At 38.9% G+C, this 21508-nt stretch overlaps 1 protein-coding gene across 2 annotated transcripts; it reads right to left on the minus strand.

Moving 5' to 3' along the window:
• Positions 1 to 17510: 17510 nt before the first annotated feature.
• Positions 17511 to 21271, minus strand: LOC122047949 (probable disease resistance protein At4g14610). 2 transcript variants are annotated; one of them, XM_042609489.1, is made up of 3 exons: positions 20906 to 21271; positions 18779 to 20724; positions 17511 to 17716 (listed from the first exon to the last, which is right to left on the minus strand). In XM_042609489.1, exons 1-3 carry the CDS (start codon positions 21180 to 21182, stop codon positions 17708 to 17710), a joined length of 2232 nt encoding a protein of 743 aa, XP_042465423.1. In that variant the 5' UTR covers positions 21183 to 21271; the 3' UTR covers positions 17511 to 17707. The 2 variants fall into 2 exon arrangements, with proteins under 2 accessions (XP_042465423.1, XP_042465422.1); XM_042609488.1 differs by having other exon boundaries at positions 18207 to 20724.
• Positions 21272 to 21508: the final 237 nt, after the last annotated feature.

Below are 21508 nucleotides of genomic sequence, written 5' to 3' on the forward strand. Positions count from 1 at the left end.
TTGATGTCGATTTCGGGACTGACATCCTTTACTGTCGATTTTGACGCCGACATCCTTTACTGCCGATTTTGACGCCAACATCCTTTGCTGTCGATTTCGGCGGCGACGTTCTTTGCTACCGATTTCGGTGCCGACGTTCTTTGCTGCCAATTTCAGCGCCGACATCCTTTGTTGCCGAATTTGCTTCTGGCATCCTTTGCTATCATTTTTGGCACCAACAACCCGGGGGTTCCATCACCGCTATTTTTCATCCTTTTCAATATCAGATACTCAACGACATCAAGATGGCCAAAAGCAAAGTTTAGACTGATGTCAAATTTATCACATCGTTGGTCATACTGGTATTCATTACTCTAGAAGATTTGATTGGTCTTATAGTCGGAGAAGATGTCAAATGTGTCTCAGAATTGGACTATTAGTATTCAATGTCCTAAAAGATTTTACTCAAATTTTGCTTGTGGTCTTACAGCATTGGGACAACCAACTATTTCACAAGGAGAGCATGCATCTTTAAATTGGCCACCACCTTCTTGGCATTCTACAGCCCAGTCATCTCATTCTGGAGCATTCTCACATTCTATCTCTCCTAACATAGTTTCATCGATTCTTGAGACCCCAGGATGGCATCCGGATTCTGGACCAACTCATCATGTTACACCGGAGTATAATATTCTCACCGAAGCTTCGCCTTATGATGGACCTGACATGGTATAAATAGGTAATGGCTCAGGTTTGCAAATTACTCACATTGGAACACATCTTTTTACTCATGTGGTCAAACTTTTCGTATGCGCTATTGGATCGAAAGCGCTAGAGGGGGGGGTGAATAGTGCTCGTGGCTTTCACTCTTTTCGAATTCGTAAATCGTACGAGTTTAAGCAACGGAATAAAGAAAAGGGAACAAAAACAATACACAAGGACATGAGGAGTTACTTGGTTCGGAGCCTGTGGCGACTCCTACTCCAAGGCCCGCGATCGTTGATCACTTCCGGTGGGCAACAACTATATAAGCTCGAAAAATATTACAACTGAAGTACAATAAGGATTACAATAAAATAAACTGAAATATAATACCGACAACAACATATTGAAGAATTGCAGCTCCGGGTCATCGGTAACTTGTCATAGCACTTCTGGGTCGTCTTGTTAGGAGCACACAGGAGAAAGGTCGCTTAGGAATTCTCTTGTTTTAAGCTGCTGCTTAAACCCTCCTTATAAACAATGATGGAGGCGCCTCCAAGCCTGTCCGAGGTGCCTCCAGGCCGCCGAGTTGCACGCATGGATTAGCTCTGATCTGGTCGCACCTTATCCCATTGAAGGCGCCTCCAAGCTGCTCCAAGGCGCCTCCAGCTTCCTCCGAGGCGCCTCCATCTTCTTTGGACAGCTGGCTTCGGCTGGCACCCGAGGCGCCTCCAAGCCCCATAGAGGCGCCTCGGACACTGTTCATCCAAGGCTAAGTGTGCTTCTTTGTTTCTGCAAAATGTGTTAGTCCCAAACACAAACCCTGCAAAACAAAGTTAGCATAGAAACAATATGATAGATATAATTGACAGTCATCAGACTGTCCGGGTCTGACTTCAGATTTTCAACCAGAAACCCTAGGTCGACCTGACGCCTGCTGTTCCCTCTACGGGGAACGCGTCCTCACCTACTCCACTCAGGAGATTTACCTGTTGCCAGTGCAATCCTCCAGATCGATTGGACTTTTGCTAAGCGTTCGAAGCTTCCGGACTTTCTGCTGGACTTCCGCTTCCCAGCCCGTCCAGTCTTTCACCTGGTTCGCGACACCAGGACTTTCCACCTAGGGTTACCCCCCTAGGACTTTTGCCTGAAGCTCTCGACCCGCCAAGACTTTCCGCATAGGGTTACCACCCCCTATGACCTAGGGTTACCACCCCCTAGGGTTTTCCACCTGCCTAACCGCAGCTAGGACTTTACTGAAATACTCAATTAAGTATGTTAGATCACAAAACAACTTAACTTTGAATTCCTTTGCCATTATCAAAACAACGGTCGATCGTCGGATGCTTCCCGCACCAACAATCTCCCCCTTTTTGATTATGGCAACTGAAATTTAAAGCTAAGTAAATCGATGCATAAAGTTTAAGTAAGCAAGCTTAACAAATTTTGAATGTCAGCATGGTTAAGCTAAAACTTAAACTTTGTCAGGCTCCCCCTTAATCAAGGCTTTCTTTAAAACTTTCTTTATAAAATTTTTCTTTTGAATTTCCCTACTCTCCCCCTTTTCCATTTATCAAAAAATAAACACGTTTGAAAAAAAAGAACAAAATGATTTTTGAAAGAAAATTTTTGAAAGCAATAAGCTAAGTTTTGCAAAAACTTAGCTAAATTTGAAGGGATTTTTCTTTTAGACGAATAGTCAATTTAAAACTTTTGAAGGCAAAAGAGGAGCTTAAAGCCTTAATGTCCAAGCATGAGTTGAATTAGATTGATTGTAAATTAGCTTATTACTTTAAAGTAAGGTATCAGAGCCCTAATGTTCAAGCCCGAGTGAACTCAAAAATTTAAAAGTCAAGCACTTAGGTTCACGACCAATTGTCTAACCATTTAGCTACTTGCTGATTACCTAGAGGGCAACAGCTTTCACTTGGTTAGTCAAGTTAAGTCAATAGATCCAGTTAGATTTGACTAGGGCTGGATGACTTGACTTGATTAGTGTTAGTTAGGTGTTTAACGCCCAGACTCATATTGATGCACAGACATAAGCATTCTTGAGTCTAGGCTGTACCCTATGCATCTCACACCATTCTAAGTTTTTCAGGCACAATCAAGGTACACCTAGGTGTTTGTGAGATGCTCTGGCTGAATTCTAGGGGAACATGATTTCTAAGGTAGAGCCTAGGCTAATTCCATATTTTGAAAATCTAGTAAAATGAAATTTTAAAAATAATATTTTCCTAGAATTTTAAACCATAAGATGATTTTGAAAACAAGTAAGAGAATGTAGGAAACTGATTTGAAAATCAATACCTATTCTATTTGTTTTCTAAGAGTAGAATCTAACAAACAAAAACTAATAAGCATTAATGAGTAGAGTTCTACTAAGCACTAGTACAGTCAAACTAGACAATATAAGTCTTTATCCAAAATACATCAAATGATAGTGTCATAAAGCAGGATCATCGAAAGCAGGATCATTAGTTGGAGTGTCGTCAGCTGGAGGTGGTGCAAAGGGCTGCTCGGGTGCAGGCTGAGGCTGTCCCTGGCGACGTATCTCACCTCGGAGAGAGGCGAACCCTGCAGCTATCTCGGATCGAAGAGATCGAAGGAAGCGATGGCTCTCTCGAACAACGTGTCGAGTCTCAATGGACTGAACCTCAAGCCGAGCTAGTCTGTCCTTGACGGAAAGTGACGCCGAAGTCGAAGGTCTGGCTGATGTGGAGGGCACGGCAGAGGTGGAAGGATCTGCGAAAAACTCCTCTGCTAAGAAGTCGAGCCACTCCTCTCCCTAGCCTGGTGCATCCTCGGCCTCTGGAGCGATAGGAGCAGCGATTGGCGGCGGTCGGCCCTTCCAGGCTAGAATCCCCTCGGCGGTGACCTCTATACCGGCTAATCGAAGACTCCGCTGCCCTAACTCATCGTATATGGTAAGTGGGATGAGTGTCCCTATGGACGTGTCTTTCCTAGATGTGGAGAAAATCTGGGTCAGGATATGACAGTAGGGCATATGGATTACTCCAGATGTAACTGTACTAGATGCATGAATGATGTTATGAAACATATGCAGTGCAATGTCTATATCTAGGCGCTGACTAAGAGCGTACAAAAAGAATGAGTGGGATGATCGCATCTTCGAGACGTCTCGAGATGTGATGGGCAAAATGCATGCTGTCAGAACTCTGTACATAACATAGTCCTGAACCCTAAGAAGAGTCGACCTGAACTCAGTCAGGCCAAAGGGTCTCTCCTCCCCAAAAAAATGCATATAGATGTCATCTAAGGTGATATGGGAATAGAGATCACCGAATGGTAGATCCCTAACCAGATAGCACAGGAAGGTACATGTGGACTCCCTAAGCTCTAGACTCGTACGAATCAGGGAGGGGGTAAGCAGGATGTCAGTTCCACCCACTCTGGTGGAATATGTAGTATCATCAACCTTTTCAAGGTTGTGATAGAACTGGGCACACAAATCCTGGTTTATTGTGTTGTTGCAGTCAACCTGTTTCCCTAGTTGATAGTAATCTATCATCTGGACAGTAGGGAGACAAAACTGGACAAAAAATGCCCTACCTACATACCTAGGTTTAATGGACTCAAATGTAAACCTAGCAAAATCGAGCCTATGCTGCTTCAAGGGGAATCTAGGGTCCGTAGAAGGGGCCCTGGCTGGTGTAGGATCAACAATGCGACGTTTCCTATTTTTGACAATATACAAGAAAAATAGCAAAAACTAGTACGAAATTTATGTAGTAGATGATTAAGGAAGGTTTAGAGTATACCTAGGAGGCATTGTTAGGAGTAGGAGAGGAAGAAGTGAGTTGGGCGCGCCTTGGTTGGGGAGAAATCGCACAAGAATCTCGTGCTCGGCTTCGGCAGAAAACGAACAAAAAGCTTCTGTTCGCGGCGATATTCTAAGTTGAAGGCGCCTTAAATCATGTTTAAGGCGCCTTATTGGGTCTGTTGGAGGCGCCTCGGAGATGATCCGAGGTGCCTTAGGGTAGGTTGGTGGGAATTTTCCCGCCTCTGTTTAGGGCGCCTCCCTTGTGTGGGAGGCGCCTCTGAAAGGCGCCACGTGTTTTTTTTTTTAAAGTATTAGGTTAATTTGTTTTAAAGGTTAGGTTAATTAAGAAAATAAAAATAATTAATTAAATTTTTGAAAAATATTTTGAGTTAATTAAATTTTTGAAAAATATTTTAAGTTAATTAAATTTTTGAAAAATATGTTAAGTTAATTAAATTTTTGAAACTTATGTTAAGTTAATTAATTTTTGAAAAATATTTTAAGTTAATTAAATTTTTGAAAAATATTTTAAGTTAATTAAATTTTTGAAAAAATGTTAAGTTAATTAAGTTTTTGAAAAATATTTTAAGTCAATTAAATTTTTGAAAAATATTTTAAGTTAATTAAGTTTTTGAAAAATATTTTAAGTTAAAAAAATGTTAAGTTAATTAAGTTTTTGAAAAATATTTTAAGTTAATTAATTTTTGAAAAATATTTTAGGTTAATTAATTTTTGAAAAATATTTTAGGTTAATTAATTTTTGAAAAATATTTAAGTTAATTAATTTTTGAAAAATATTTAGTTAATTAATTTTTGAAAAATATTTAAGTTAATTAATTTTTGAAAAATATTTAAGTCGGCACGCCGATGCTTCAACCGGATGATACCAATTTCTGAATCTTACTCTTTTATTTACCTGTTTATTACATGCTTGCTATTTTGGTGCAATTTACTATTGTTTAGTACTCTCCGTACAACAACAATATTAGAGAATTTATTGTAAGCATCAATAGACATGATGAATGATAGGGTAACGGGGTCTGATGAGGCTAGCGCCAGACCCGAGAAATTTTTCGAGCAAAACTTCAGACGTTGGCAACAACGGATGAAATTTTGGTTTACTACGCTAGGGCTATTCTCCGTTATAGAAACAGATCCTCCTTCACCTGATGAAGAGGAACCTGCCTATAGTGCTGCCTTACAGAGGTTTAAGCAAAGGGATTATCTCTGCCATGGGAGAATCTTGTCTACCCTCTCAGACGCACTATTTGATGTATACTGCTCAACGATTTCGGCTAAAGAGCTGTGGAAATATTTGGATAAAAAAATATAACTCCGAAGATTCTGGTTTAGAAAAGTATACTGTGGCAAAATTCCTGAACTTTAAAATGGTTGAAGGCAAATCTGTGGTTGAGCAGATACATGAATTCCAAGTTCAAATTCATGGTCTTGCTGAAGGAGATATGTCATTACCTGAAAAATTTCAGGTATTGTCTATCATCGAAAAATTGCCTCCGAGTTGGGAAGATTTTGGCATGACTCTTAAACATAAGAGAGGTAAAATCTCTCTAGAAGATTTGATGATTGCCTTAAATATTGAAGAAGAACATCGGAAGCAACATAAAGATGATGATAAAAGAATGCGTATGGATTTTATTCCAAAGGCAAACGTAGTAGTCTCATCTGATAAAAAAAAAATTCAAAAATCAGAAAATGAAGAACAAGATGAAACCCAAACCAAAGGTTCAAAAGAAAAATGGAACCAAGCCATGCTGAGCATGTGGACAAGTTGGACATTATGTCAAATTCTGCCCTAAGCAAAAGGACAAGAAGAAAAACCAGAGCAATATGTCCAACACCAAGGCACAAGCAAATGTTGTGACTGCTAGTGACGGCACCAGTGATAGGTTTGTTACCTTCAAACCCGAACTAAACTTAATCTATCAACCCAATGAATGGTTAGTTGATACAGGTGCTAATGTGCACTGTTGTGCTGATCGGTCTGCCTTCCTTACTTATCAGGTAATTGAAGGCACTTCCATGACCATGGGGAACCATTCTGCAGCCAGGGTGTTTGGGATAGGACAAGTTGACCTGAGGTTCACCTCTGGAAAAGTCCTGTCACTGCATGAGATGCATCATGTTCCAGCGTTCCGTCAGAATTTGATTAGCGGGTCAAAGTTAGTCCGCGCTAGTTATGAGCTGAACTTTAAATGTAATAAAGTTGTAATATTACATTTAGGAACATTTATGGAAAAGGTTACCTTAATGAAGGTTTATTTAAACTCAATGTAGAAAATGCTACTTTAAATAAATCTACTGATATTGGTTGTTCATATAACATTGAGTCTTATGATATATGGCATGACAGATTAGGACATGTCAATTTTAATATCGTAAAAAGGATGATGAATCTAGACATGATTCCTAAGCATGCTATAAATGATAAGAAAAAATGTGAAGTTTGTGTACAATATAAACAACCCCGTAAACCTTTCAAATCAGTTGATAGAAATTATGATATTTTAGAATTGATTCATACTGACTGTTGTGAGTTTAACGGTGTAATAATGAGAGACCATAAACGATATTTCATTACCTTCATTGATGATCACTCTCGTTATTGTTATGTTTATTTGCTGAAAACTAAGGATGACGCTTTAGATAAATTTATGATTTTTAAATATGAAGCTAAGAATCAAACAAATAAATCTATTAAGAGGTTAAGGTCTGATAGGGGTGGAGAGTTTACCTCGAACCTGTTTCAAAAATTTTGTCAAGATACAGGTATAATTCACGAGGTAACTGCTACATATAGTTCTCAATCCAACGATATAGCAGAACGAAAAAATTAAACCCTTGAAGATATGATTAATTCTATGTTAAGCAGTTCTGGGTTACCCAATTTCATGTGGGGGGGAAGCTCTATACACTTCATGCCATGTGTTAAATAGAGTCCCCATGAGGTCTAGGGATAAAAGCCCATATGAGTTTTGAAAAGGCCGGAGGACAAGTTTGAAATACCTTAAAGTGTGGGGGTGCCTTGCAAAGGTACTAGTACCTGAACACAGAAGGAAAAAACTTGGTCCAAAGATCGTAGATGGTATCTTCTTGGGTTATGCTCAAAATAGAATTGCATATAGGTTTCTGATTATTAAATTTGAAATTTCTGGAATAGATACAAATACTATTGTAAAACTTCGCGATGCTACATTTTTTGAGGATATATTTCCTATGAAGACGAGAACACCTCATTCTATATCTGGTATTCCTACTAGAGATAATCCTACTGCCGTAGAGGTCTCATTATCCGTAGTAGGTACACCTTCCTCAAGTCACTCTAGACTAGATGAATCTAGTGAGTATACAGAACCGAGGAGGAGCAAGAGGCAACGTGTGTCTACGAATTTAGGCCAGGATTTTATCACCTATAATATAGAAGGTGACCCTATGACATATAGAGATGTTATGGCTTCTCCTGAATCTAAGCACTGGAAAGAGGCCATTAAAAGTGAAATGGACTCTATTATCTCTAATGCCACTTGGGAGTTGGTAGATTTACCTCCTGGGTGTACTACTATAAGATGTAAATGGGTGTTTAAGAGAAAACTAAAACCTGATGGGTCAGTAGATAAATTCAAAGCCCGCCTAGTTGCTAAGGGATTCAAACAGAAAGAAGGGATTGACTATTTTGACACTTATTCTCCTGTTACCAGAATTACTACAATCCGAGTGTTAATAGCATTGACATCCATATATCATCTTGAGGTCCATCAAATGGATGTCAAAACGACATTCCTTAATGGAGATCTTGAAGAAGAGATATATATGGATCAGCCTGAGGGACATGTAGTTTCTAGAAATGAAAATAAAGTCTGTAGGTTAGTCAAATCTCTTTATGGTTTGAAGCAAGCCCCAAAGCAGTGGCACAAAAAATTTGATAGAGCTATGTTATCGGTTAGCTTTGAAATGAATGACTCTGATAAATGTGTGTATGCTAAAATGAAAGGTGATAATTGTATTATCTTATGTTTATATGTAGATGATATTCTACTTTTTTGTTCTAACCTTTCTATTATTAATGAGACTAAGGCCCTCTTAAGTGGTAAGTTTGATATGAAGGATATGGGTTGTGCTGACATGATTTTAGGGCTGAAGTTGACTCGTTCAACTGATGGAATAGTAATTTCTCAGTCACTCTATGTTGAGAGAGTATTAGAGAAATATGGCTATAGCCAAGTTAAATCTGTCGTCACACCCTATGATCCTTCAAAAACTCTCCACAAGAATAAGAGTGGTGTTGCAATGTCTCAATTAAGATACTCACAAATAATAGGTAGTCTAATGTATTTAGCAAATTATTCTAGACCTGATATTTCTTTTGCTATAACGAAATTGAGCAGGTTTACCAGCTGTCTGAACAGAACGCATTGGGATGCATTAGACAGAGTACTCAGATACCTAAAAGGCACTATATCATTGGGCTTGTGGTATGGGAGATTCCCTGTAGTTGTGGAGGGATATAGTGATGCTAGTTGGATAGCTGACACTGCTGAGTGTAAAGGCGTTACTGGTTATGTCTTTACACTTGGAGGCGGTGCAGTTGCTTGGAGGTCTGTTAAACAGACGATTATAACCCGTTCTACATCTGAGGTAGAATTGTGTGCTTTGGATACCACAGTAACTGAAGCTGATTGGCTTAAGGGTCTTCTTTCTGAAATTTCCTTGATGATAAAGTCAATACCTTCTATTTCAGTACACTGTGATAATCAAACAACAATAGCTCAGATTAGAAGCTCCAAGTATAACCAGAAACAGAAGAGACATGTACGAATAAGATTAAAGTCTATTCGTGAGTTAGTGTCTCTTGGAGTGGTGTCATTGGACTTTGTAAGTTCAAAAGATAATATTGCTGATCCACTCACTAAAGGACTTGATATGAGAAAATCAAGAGATCCAGTAAGGGAATGGGACTGAGGCCTATCCTGGTTTCACCTATAGCAGCAACCCAACCTATCTGATTAGAGATCCCAAGAAATAGGTTCAATGTGGTATAAACAAGTTATAAGGGTGAACCGTAAGCATCAAATTGATTGAGATGTAATCTCATAGTCTTTTCCCTGGATAGATGCTTGACTGCTAGTAAGAATGAGCTTAGGAGCTCTTAATGAGTTCAAGGTCTTAATGACAGGACGCTCGCAGTACATCCTTGGAGAGCTCACCTATGTAAGTGTAACTGTGTGGCCGCAGTGTGGGGGGGGGGGGGGGGGTCTAGGCAACTCTCCTTAGCACTTATGAAACAAGATTCGGTGGCATGGCCGTAATGCACCAACCCAGAAGGATTCAACCGTCGCCCGTGATGAGTTGTTACCAATTGATTTTCACATATAAAAGGTTTAAGTTCAAGACTGAGTTCACTTCAAACCTATGTGAATAAGATTGGTGTACATAGGTGAAAATTCAAACCGGAAAGTATTTTCACTAAAAGCTCATTGCAACCAAGTCTCAGAACATATCTTTGTTTTCGACCAAAATAATTTGAATTAATGGTGGATTGTTGAGTTTTAATTCAAACTATTTCTTGTTTTTTGTAATGCATAGATGTATGCATTTAGTCCCACATTGCTAAGCAAAGAAAGGTTGGAAGGCCTTATATATGGAGCCCTTCCATCCTTGCTTAGCAATGTTAAGGGGACCTACACGCATGCGCGGGTCGAGCCCAAATCAGGTGGTTTTGGGGGATTCGAGCTGGAAATTCACAAACCGGGCGCAACGCACGCGATCATCGCACGCAGGGGGTGCAAATCTCCAGCTCGTGGGCCTCACGCTTGCAAGCGGCCTGGTTTGTTTTTGCCAGTCCTTGGAGGTGCGTGGCGCGTGAGGAAGCGACACACTTCTTTGGCGAAGCAATATCCCGCGCGTGAGGAATCGGAAGCACCACACTTCGAACCGACGCACGCTTTGGTTCCTGGTGTGCGTGCACTGCTTCAGAGTGTATAAATACACTGCCTCTGTTCCTGGTTAAACACACTAAAAAGCATTCTGCTTTCTCCTTCTTCCCTCCCTCTCTAGTGCGTGCGCAGCCTTCTTCTTCTTTTCCGAGTTTTCCCTTATTCTGAGGCTTGGTTCTGCGATCTGAGGTTGAGTCCGAGTGCGCCGTTCATCTTGGAGTGCACCTACGGACGACGCGAGTGGTTGTCGGATCTTGGGAGGATTTTGCCGAAGAGTCTCTGCACCTTGGGCGGCAATAAATTCTCTAAAGACAGTCGGCACGCCGACGCTTCAACCGGAAGATACCAATTTCTGAATTTTACTCTTTTATTTACCTGTTTATTACATGCTTGCTATTTTGGTGCAGTTTACTACTGTTTAGTACTCTCCGTACAACAATAATTTTATCACCTAAAAATTTCTAAAAACTTAATTTATGAAACAGGAACATCAAATAGGATAAAATAATTAGATATGTCTAACATCTTCGACGAAGTTCTCATCCATCACCTTCCGCATTTGAGTGTTTGTTCAAATGAAAACTGACTTATGCAGAAAGTAATAGGATGTTAGGTGGTTAAAAAAAAGTCACCGTCAACGGTCACCCTACTCTATGTCACTCTCGGCTTCATGATGCTGTGACTCCACGTCAACCCCGGCTCTACTCCACTACCGACTCCATGCCGCTCTCAGCTTCATGCTGCTCCCAACTCCACGTCAACCCTGATTCCACATCTATCCTAACTCTGCTCTACTCTCGGCTTCATAATGCTCCCGACTCCACATCGGACTCAATTTCGTGCTACTTTTGGCTCCATGCTACTACCAACTGACGTTGAGCAAGGTAATAATTATCATGTGGACTGACAAGAAGAGAGAATTGAAGATAATGCAAGAAGAGATCTCGAAGAAAAACAAAAAGAAACCCATCGTTTGCCAAGAAAAAAAATCTATTAAGTGCCCTTTATGAGACTGTTCTTTTTTAATGGAAGACAATGCAATAAGGGAACTCGAAGAAAAATAAAGAGAAATTTGTCGTTTGCCAAAAAAATCTATTAAGTGTCCTTTAGGACTCTGTTCTTTTTAATTGTCTTTTCCTTAAAAAAATAAAAAAAATAATTAATCAGGGTACTGCAATAAGAGTTAACAAAATCGGAAAGTATTTATGACAAGCAGTCCAAAAGCCCAACATTCCTTAGTTGCAAGTCTCATTTGGAGAAAAAAATCCTTATAAATAAACCTTAGCTAGGAATCGAATCATAGATATCTAGGAGGCAATTGAGCGTCATTAGCCACTGCTATTTTCTTTACCTCAGATGTAAAGCTGTGCAATCACATGGCTTAATAGTACGAGCATGGATGTAACAGACCGACTTTTTTTTTACTAGATAACTTTAGATTTCTAATTGATTAATGAGAAAAAATTTCAAGAATACACCGTAGCTAAGTCTCGAACTTTAAATCCCTAATTGATTAATGAGAAAATTTTTTAATAATACACCGTAGCTGAGTCTCAAACTCTAGATCCCTGGTTGATTAATGAGAAAAATTTCTAATAATATTTAGAGCAGTTGAGTCTCAAACTCTAAATCCCTGATTGATATAAAAATTACTAATAAAAATTTAAAATTATTTTCAATGTAAATAGAAAAAATAATATTGACATAATTTCATTTTGTGTTTCACAAAAGTTAGTTAGTAAAGGGTCTAGATTTATAATAAAATAGTAAGATGAAATGAAAATATTGCATGATGAAATAAAGTCAAGAAGACAATATCAATATCAAATTTTAAAACACTAAATGGATATCCAATTAACTAGCTAGGAATCATCAATCAAATTTAGATACATGTCCAACCAACCAACTAAAGAATCCAACAATTTGACCATCCACGATGATCAACACAGTGAACACCCTATAACCTCCTTGGCCAAAAGGCCTATGCTTCATTTCGAAATTGGCCGCCTACAAAGATCACAAAATTTTGTTAAAAGTAATAGATGTTGGAACAAATTTTAAATAACTAAGAGTTAGATATAATATTGTTAAGTTCTAAAACTAATAATAATGTTCATCTATGTAGAATAATATTGAAAATGACTAAATCATTTAGATCTAAATGTTCGTTCATTTCATTTCATTTTATTTCATATAAAGACAGAATAGGTCATAATAAATGATTTGGTAGGAAAATATATGTGTTACCTAAAATAAGGGGTGAGGGAATTCTTGATGCTCTCATCATCCCAATCCAAGTTGTTCCACCAATACTCTTCACCTTTAATCACTTTTAATCTGTTCTTCAATATTTCAACCTCAAATGGTAATTTTTTGAGCGCTGGGCATTCGCACACTTGTATATTTTCCAAGTAGGGAAAATGGAGCGGTCAGTTTGCAATGCGATTTAGGTTCGGCATGTTGCACAAAATCAAGCATTGGATGGTAGAGCTAGAGATGAGTTGGAGTTCCCTTCCTCACTTATTACTTCATTTTTCCACATATACCGATATACGTATGTCTATAAAATTAAGGCATGACAATTGGAGAACCCAAGAAACATCCTTCAACATAGGGCATCCCCAAATAATTAGTTCACAAAGGTTGTTGAGCTGAACTCTATTCAATGAAATCTCTTTCAATAGGGTTAGGAAATGAAAATCGAGCCTCTTTAAACATCCTAAAATTGATTTGCAACCCACGCCTGCAGCCAACACTAATCTGTCAAATCTGACTCTTGTTATGTACAAAAACTCAAGCTTGTCACTTACCCTACAGTCCCATTGTGGAGTACCCAGATCGTAACTTGGAAGTTTTGAAATATGCTCTCCATCCAAAATGAGTTCCCATTCAGAGACATTTAATGGTAGCATGTTGAGTCGCTCAATGTTATCTGTTGTAGCATTAATATGAATTCTCACACTTCATTGATGGCATCCTTTAAAACATTTCAGCTCATCTCGCCACCAATCAGCCACAAGAGGAATGTTTCTTATATCTAACCACTGGAGCATTGATAAATTGGATATCATCCCATTGGGTACGGTCTCAACCAATACACCTTAGAAATAAGTACTCTAATTTGCTAAGGCAACCAAATTCAAACGACAATCTTATAATACGATTATCTGACAAGTTTAAATATTGAAGCTCGGCTAAGCTACAAATCTCCTTGGGAAGCTCTGTTATACAACAATCACTTAGATCCAAGTATGTTAACGAGGCATGCTTGCGAATAATATTGAAGGAATTGTTTTCAGGTTTCCGTTCCCATGGAGAATCAACATAGAAAGTTTTGGAAAAGTGGAACCTCCATACTCTTGTAAAGAAGTAATCTTATTCCACATGAATGATGCTCGCTCTGCTTCATGCCATTCTCCTTGTCTAGGCAATCACTCAACCCGATTCTTGCTTTTACAATCCATTTTCTTTTGTTTCCCTCTGACCCACAGACCATCAACAGTGCCATGTCTCGAATGGCATCATGCATCTTTACAACTATGTCCATAGAACTAAAGAACACGGGGTTTCATTCATCAGGACTTTCACCTAATTTCACTCATCAGGATTTCCTTTTGCCTAGCTTCACTCATTAGGATTTCCACACCAAGTGTCTGGTCAACACTGACCCACTTGGATTTTCCTCTTCTGCCAACCTCCCTGTTGGACTTTCCTTGCCTAACCTCCAGTTAAGACTTTCCCAGTCAAATATCCGGTCAACCTTGACCTACTTGACTCTTCTTCATCTCGATCTGATCAACCTTGACCAATCAATCTATTCGGATAATTGCAACTGCAATTTTCTTATCTTGTCAAACATCAAAACTATAAATTAAGACTCAAGCTTGAGCCAACTTAAGCTTAGTCAAACTGATCAATCTTGATCAAAGGGATATTGCACCAACATTGGGGAGTATGAATATAATGAAAAAATAAAACTGAGTGTCTTGTCAGGTAAAACAATAAAGAAAAAAAAATGTGATTTTACCTTTTTCTCCTAAGAAGCCAGAAATCCCTGTATTAAAAATTAGAAAAATATAGGTTAGATGGAAGAATACTTTTACACGATTGATATTAGGGGTGAGCAAAAGTTCGATTAAACCGAATAAACCGACCAAATTTAAAAATTTGGTTCGATTTATTCGAAAATTTAGTTTTTTTTCTAAAAAATCTGTTAATTCGGTTCGGGTTCGGTTTTAAAATTTTTTATTTGGTTAAATCGAATTGACCGAATAGACCAAATTTTTTAACCAAATCAATTTTTTACACCATAAATTTTAGACCGAACCAAATTTTTAGAAAAAATTGGTTTATTCGGTTTGTTCGGTTCGGTTTGGTTTTTATCAAAAATTGGTTCGGTTCGGTTTGTTTGAAAAAAAATTGATTCGGTTCGGTTAATTCGGTTCGGTTTTAACCGAATACTCACCCCTAGACATGGCCGTTTAGAACAAGGCTACTTAGATAGGGGTTGCTCAGATAGATCAGGGCTACCTAAACCATGGCCGCCCAGACAAACTAGGGTTGCCCAAACCAAGGCTGCCCAGATAAACCAGGGACACCCAGACAGGGCTGCCTAGACAGACCAGGGTCGTCCTGGGCAGCCCGACGCAATTCTAGGCCTACCAGGAATCTGACCAACCAATCTTCTAGAACTACCCAGACCAAGGCCGCCTGGACCGACCAATCTTCTAGGCCTACCTAGGAATCCAACCGATCAGTCTTCTTGGTTGAGCAGAGCATTCGATCGGTCAGTCTTACTGGTAGAACAAAATTGAGTCAATCCATTAAAAACCCATTAGACTACTGGGCCCATAACCCCTCTTTTTGTCTCATCTATTGATACTTAGACAAAGGTAACATGACCTTTGACATCTTTTTCTAAACAAGATCCTCTGACACTTAGACAAGAGTATCATAATCCTCTGACATCTTTTGTCTTAATATGACCCTCTTATAAAAAAGCATGCCCACACTGATAGATAAGGGGAGAAAAAAGAGAGAGGGGGAGGAAGGAAAAGAGAGAGAGAGAGAGAGAGAGAGAGAGAGAGAGAGAGAGAGAGAGAGGAGGAAGGAAAAAAGGAGGAGGGGAAAAAATAGAGGAGGGGAAAAGAAGAGGAGGCAAGGAGGAGGCAAAAGGAGAGAGACTTCTTAATTATTGTATATAATTATTTTATTGATTTTCTGATATTATTCTTCTTCATTCAAGAGATCATTAAAAAGAGACTTAGCAGTTACGACTAATATTATGACCAACTCACTGATATATCCAAGGACGTCTCTCGAGCTAGGGTATGTGCTCCTCATCCATTTCTCGCGTGTTTCCTTAATCTCTTATTTAGCCCACTTCTTGTTATATTTTTGGGGCCGGCCTCGAGAGTCGGAGTACAAGGCTGAGACAAGTTCGGTCTATTTACAGATTCTTCCAACGACGAGGACAACTCATTCCCCTCTTCCTGATTTCTAGCTCGTCACGGTCAATACTAACACCACATCACTGCCGATCCACTTTTCTGAGCTCCTAGACGGGATCACATATATTTGATATGATCATTCAATACTTTTACAGGAGAAGGAAAAGAAGATACAGTAAGACATGTTTATCAATTTAATGTATTTCCTAGTACAAGATGCATATATGCGTAGCAGAGTTTGTGCCTGTCTTAGTATTTTCAATCAGCTTATTATCTAGTACTGAGTAACTAATACTATTTGCAAGTAACCTATACAACTCAAAACATAAAACTCGAGTGAACCTCAATTCACCCCACAGTTAGTCTTTTTTAATAATAAAAAAAATGTACACCAGCTCTTTCTTTGTCTTCTACTGTAGATTTCACGTCCTTGGATATAATTACCTCCACGGACTAGATCAGCTGGAACGGTGCCTGATGCTTACAACGGAAGTTCAGGGGTCGAGGGTCGCCAGTTGCACACGGGCGTAAAATCTCGGTCTGCTACACTTTAAATTCCGCTCGACCCCCAGTCACCCCTTCTGCCCAGCTTAACCGTGATTTACCCCCTCTAGATATCTGTGGGGTTGGACCTAGGGGACCGCTAAGATGACGGTTCCACCTTTTGCAACGTCCTGGGACATAATTAATTCATATGCCAACGGATCCAAATAGGGGTGAGTAAAAGTTTGGTTAAATCGAATAAACCGATCAAATCGATCAAATTTTAAAATTCGGTTCGGTTTATTTGAAAATTCGGTTTTTTTTCTCCAAAAAACCGGTTAATTTGGTTCGGGTTTGATTTTAAATTTTTTTATTTGGTTAAACTAAATTGACCGAATAGACCGAATTTTTTAACCAAATTGGTTTTTTACACCATAAATTTTAGACCGAACCAAATTTTTATTAAGGCAAACCAAATTTTTAGAAAAAATCGGTTTATTCGGTTTGTTCGGTTCGATTTGTTCGATTTTATTGAAAATTTGATTTGGTTCGATTCGATTTTTATCAAAAATCGGTTCGATTTGATTTTAACCGAATACTCACCCCTAGATCCAAACCCTCACGGAGAGGGAAGATTAGGTGTTGTCACCTCTGCGCTCGGCTCCCATCGTCCGAGGATAATTTAATTTAATATTTTTTTTTTTTTTTTTTTTACTTAACCTCCTCCAGAATCGAGAAAAATTAAAGTAGTCCAAGGTATTTCGATTCCAGATTGGATGTCCCAATGGATGACGTTTGCCAATGTTTCAAAATCGAGAAAAATTTCGAAATTGATAAAAACTTCGAATCATGCACAGTTATCATGAATAACTGGATAACTAAGGTTATCGACTATAGATGTGTCTCTTCTGTCCTCACTGCTGATATATCTTGCGCTCCATAGATTCAATGTCACTTTCTTGACTGTTAGATCTTTGTATCTCTAAAAGATTTTTTGAGGTAATTTAATCTCTTCTTTCAAAAACGCGTATAGTGATCTGGTAATTTAAGTGCCATCATGCATCGTAATAATTAACATGATCAAGTGGTGATATCAATAAAACAAATTAAAACTGTAACATTATATGAAATAAAATACTTCATGATCAAGTAAAATCAAGAAGACAATATCGATATTCATCAAATTTTAAAACACTAAAGAGATGTCCAATTAAGTATTTAGGAATCATCAATCAAATTTAGATACATATGTAACCAATCAAAGAATCCAACAATTTGACCTCCACGACGATCAAACCCTATAGCCTCCTTGACCAGAAGGTCCGATGCTTCATTTTGAAATTGGTCAAAAATCATCATCATAAGACCTACATAATCACAAAATTTTATTTAAAATAATAGATATTGGAGTAAATTTAAAATAGTTAAGAGTAAGATATAACACTGTCAAGTCCTAAAACTCATAATATTGTTCATCTATATAAAATAATATTTACAATGAGACATTTCCCCTTTGCTGCTATATCAGGATATTTAACTTGACATCAAGGCATTGACTTAACGAAATATGACAAAATTGAAATTAGTTGCTTCTCAAAAACAAGAACTTGCAATGGTAGTTTTAACTGTAATCTACCAAAATACCTAAGACAACATTTAGTTTCATATTTATCAAAAAGATATTTATTCCCTAAATTGCCCTTAAAAGAATATTAAAGAAAGACATGCATCTTAAACTATTTAATTTTGCATGTTTCATAAAATACTAAATTATTTAGATCTAAATCTTCATTCATTTCATTTCATATAAAGACAGAATAGGTGATAATAAATGATTTGTTATGAAATATATGTTACCTAAAACAAGGGGTGAGGGAATCTTTGATGCTCTCGTCATCCCACTTCAAGTTATTCCACCAATTTTTTTCACCTTTAATCATTTTTAATTTGTTGTTCAATATTTCAGCCCCAAATGGTAATTTTTGAAACCTTGGACACTCGTACACTGCTATATATTCCAAGTAGGGAAAATGGAGCGGTATGTTTGCAATGCGATTGAGGTTCAGCATGCCGCACAAAATCAATCTCTGGATGCTAGAGCTAGAGCTAGAGCTAGAGATGGAGTTGGAGTTCCCTACCTCACTTATTAATTCCTTCATTTTTTCACAATAATTTATCTCTAGAAACTTAAGGCATGGCAGTTGGAGAACCCAAGAAACATCCTTCAACTCGTGGCATTCTCTAAAAACTACTTCACGAAGGTTGTAGAGCCGAACTCTATTCAATGAAATCTCTTTCAATAGTTTCAGGAAACAAAATTGGAGACGCTTTAAACATCCAAAACTTGATTCGCGACCCACGCCTGCAGCCAATATTAATCTGTCTAATACCAGATGCATAATGTTCAGATACTCGAGGTTGTCACTTACCCTGCAACCCCATTGTGGAGTGCCCATATCGTCATTTGAAAGTTCTGAAATATAGTTTCCATCCAATGTGAGTTCCCATATGGAGACATTTGGTGACAACATGTTGAGTCGGTCAATGCTACCTGTTGTAGCATTTATGTTAATTCCCACACTTAATTGGTGGCGTCCTTTGAAACATTTTAGCTCATCCCACCACCACTCGGGTACAAGAGGAGTTTGTCTTATATCCAACCACTTGAGCATTGATAAATTGGATATCGTCCCATTGGGAACAATCTTAAGACAAGTAGCCCTTAGAAGCAAGTACTCTAATTTGCCAAGGCAACCAAACTCAAGTGGCAGTCTTGTAATAGGATTTTTCGACAAGTTTAAATATTGAAGCTCAGTTAAGGTACCAATCATCATTGGAAGCTCTGTTATATAACAATCACTGAGATCCAAGTACGTTAAACGAGGCATGCTTGCGAATAAACTCGAAGGAATTGTTTTGAGGTTTTTGTTCCCATGGAGAATCAACATAGAAAGTTTTGGAAAAGTGGAAGCTTCATATTCTTGTAAAGAAGTAATCTGATTCCAAATGAATGATGCTCGTTCTGCTTCTTGCCATTCTTCTTGTCTAGGCAAATCACTCAACCTGATTCCTGCTTTTACAATCCATTTTCTTTTGTTCCCCTCCAACCCAGAAATCAGCAATAGTGCCATGTCTCGGATGACATCGTGCATCTTTACGACTTTGTCCGAATCACATTTCTCTAGCAAGGATGCAGCCCCGAGAGCTTCCAGATGGGAGTAGCCTTTGGCGAAAGCTTCATTGATCACGTTATATTCATGGATTATGCCGCAACCTATCCAACACGGTATCAACTCAGAAAGCTTGTCGATCTCATAATCTTCAGGCCACAAAGTGCAACACAAGAGGCATTCTCTTACGGAGTCATTCTCTAAATTGTCGTAGCTCAGCTTGAAGGCTTTATACATGACTGAATCTTCCGGAAGTGCAATGGTTGTCCACTCATGTTTATCTCTTATTTGATGGAGAGCATCGTTCCAAGCTTCCCAAGACCTTCTCCCTGACATAGCTCGGGCGACGGTGACAAGAGCGAGCGGAAGACCTGCGCATTCTTGAACAAGTTCTTTGGCAACGAACATAATTCCAGGATCTGAGCCGAGAACATCCCCATCGCTATTCTGCACAAAGAGTTGCCATGCTTGTTCTGAATCCAGACATCTGACTTTGAACTTCTTTTCTGCCTTCATTTGTGCACACACTGTCTCGCTGCGGGTCGTGAACACCACGACTTTGCGCGGCTGCTGATGCTGCTGCTGGCCTTGCTCAGTACCCGAGTGTGCCATCCCCAACAGTTGAAGATCCAAACGTTCCCAAATGTCATCGAGAAGCAACAAGCAGTTTTTGTTCTTCAAGAAGCTACACAACTTAACGCCACAGATTTGTTCATCGTCATTCTCCTCTAGTGTATACAGATTTAGACTCCTAGCAATATCAATCTGGAGCTTTTTCAATTGGCAGTCTTTGGAGGCCACAACCCAAATCACACGATCAAATATGGCATGGTTATGATGATAGTGTCGCTGGATCCTCTTCAACATGGTGGTCTTACCGACACCGCCCATTCCGTAGATGCTTATGATGTTGCCTTCTCCACCATCGATGTAGCTCACAATGCCCTCCACATACGACTCGATCCCAACAGGCGATCGGTGCGAGATGGAAAGCATCATGGTGGGTTCCGGAGGCCCAACTGTGGTAATCGGATCCAGTGCATCAGTTTGGCTCATCAATTCATTAGCTTTGCCGAGCTTCTCCTTCGCTCTTCGGTTGATGGAGCAGCAGTTTGATGACTCTCTAATAGGGACCTGATCTCCTGCTTGTTGTGTTTGACCCGACGTGCCGCCAGTTTGATTGAAGCAATTGCAACTGAAGCAACCTAACGAAACAAAGCAATAGAGTACTGACACAAATTCCTTTTCTTTTTTCTTTCCCTCTCACTCTCTTATAGATAAAAGCAGTACGTACGTAGTAGCTTGTATATGGATTAAAGCACAAAGCAGGACAATTGAATTGGCATGAAAAAGAAAAACAAAAAGTATATAGGGGAGAATACTGACTCATGCTTTGGAAATCCTGGTTGATAGCAGCCACTTGGGCTTCCAGTTCCTCCACCTCCCGTAGCCACTGGCTCACTTTGTTGGTCGGAATTTTCCCTTGGCGATCCGCCTGGTCGATCTGGTTCTTGATGTCGTCCCTTTCACCTCTCAATCTTGCCATTTCCTTCTCCAATTTCTGGATGCCAGATTTTGGCCTGCCCAGAACTGGCAGCGATGCCCGCAGCCCGCTCAGGCAATTGTTGACGTCTACGTCGAGATTTAGGTTGATGCACGCCATGGACGAGGAGAAGGTAGCTTGCAACAAGAGATTTACTTCTTTTGCAGAGCAAGGGAAGGGAAGCAAAACACAAATGAAAGAAACTAGTCAAGATCTAGATTCATTCGTTTATCAAAAATAAATAAATAGCGGTCAAAACTTTTTGAACGTAGGTAAAATTTACTCAAAACAGAATTATCGAATAATATAAGCTAATACAAATTTAAAAACAATATTCTTAATCAGATATGATCATAACGTATTAAAAAACAGTAGAGACAACCAATTAAATTAATTAATTACATGAATTATAGAATTAATTAAAGCCACTACGAATTTAAAAATAA

This window comes from Zingiber officinale, chromosome 2B (assembly GCF_018446385.1).
Source record: "Zingiber officinale cultivar Zhangliang chromosome 2B, Zo_v1.1, whole genome shotgun sequence".
Lineage (NCBI taxonomy): Eukaryota > Viridiplantae > Streptophyta > Magnoliopsida > Zingiberales > Zingiberaceae > Zingiber > Zingiber officinale.

What these genes read in the sequence shown, in the direction of transcription:
- LOC122047949 (XM_042609488.1), bottom strand. Translation starts at nt 21,182, where the DNA reads ATGGCGTGCATCAACCTAAATCTCGACGTAGACGTCAACAATTGCCTG. An exon ending in CCAGGATTTCCAAAGCATGA is followed by an intron (nt 20,725 to 20,905) that starts GTCAGTATTCTC and finishes TTGTTTCGTTAG; the next exon opens with GTTGCTTCAGTTGCAATTGC. An exon ending in TCCCTCACCCCTTGTTTTAG is followed by an intron (nt 17,717 to 18,206) that starts GTAACATATATT and finishes GTGATTATGTAG; the next exon opens with GTCTTATGATGATGATTTTT.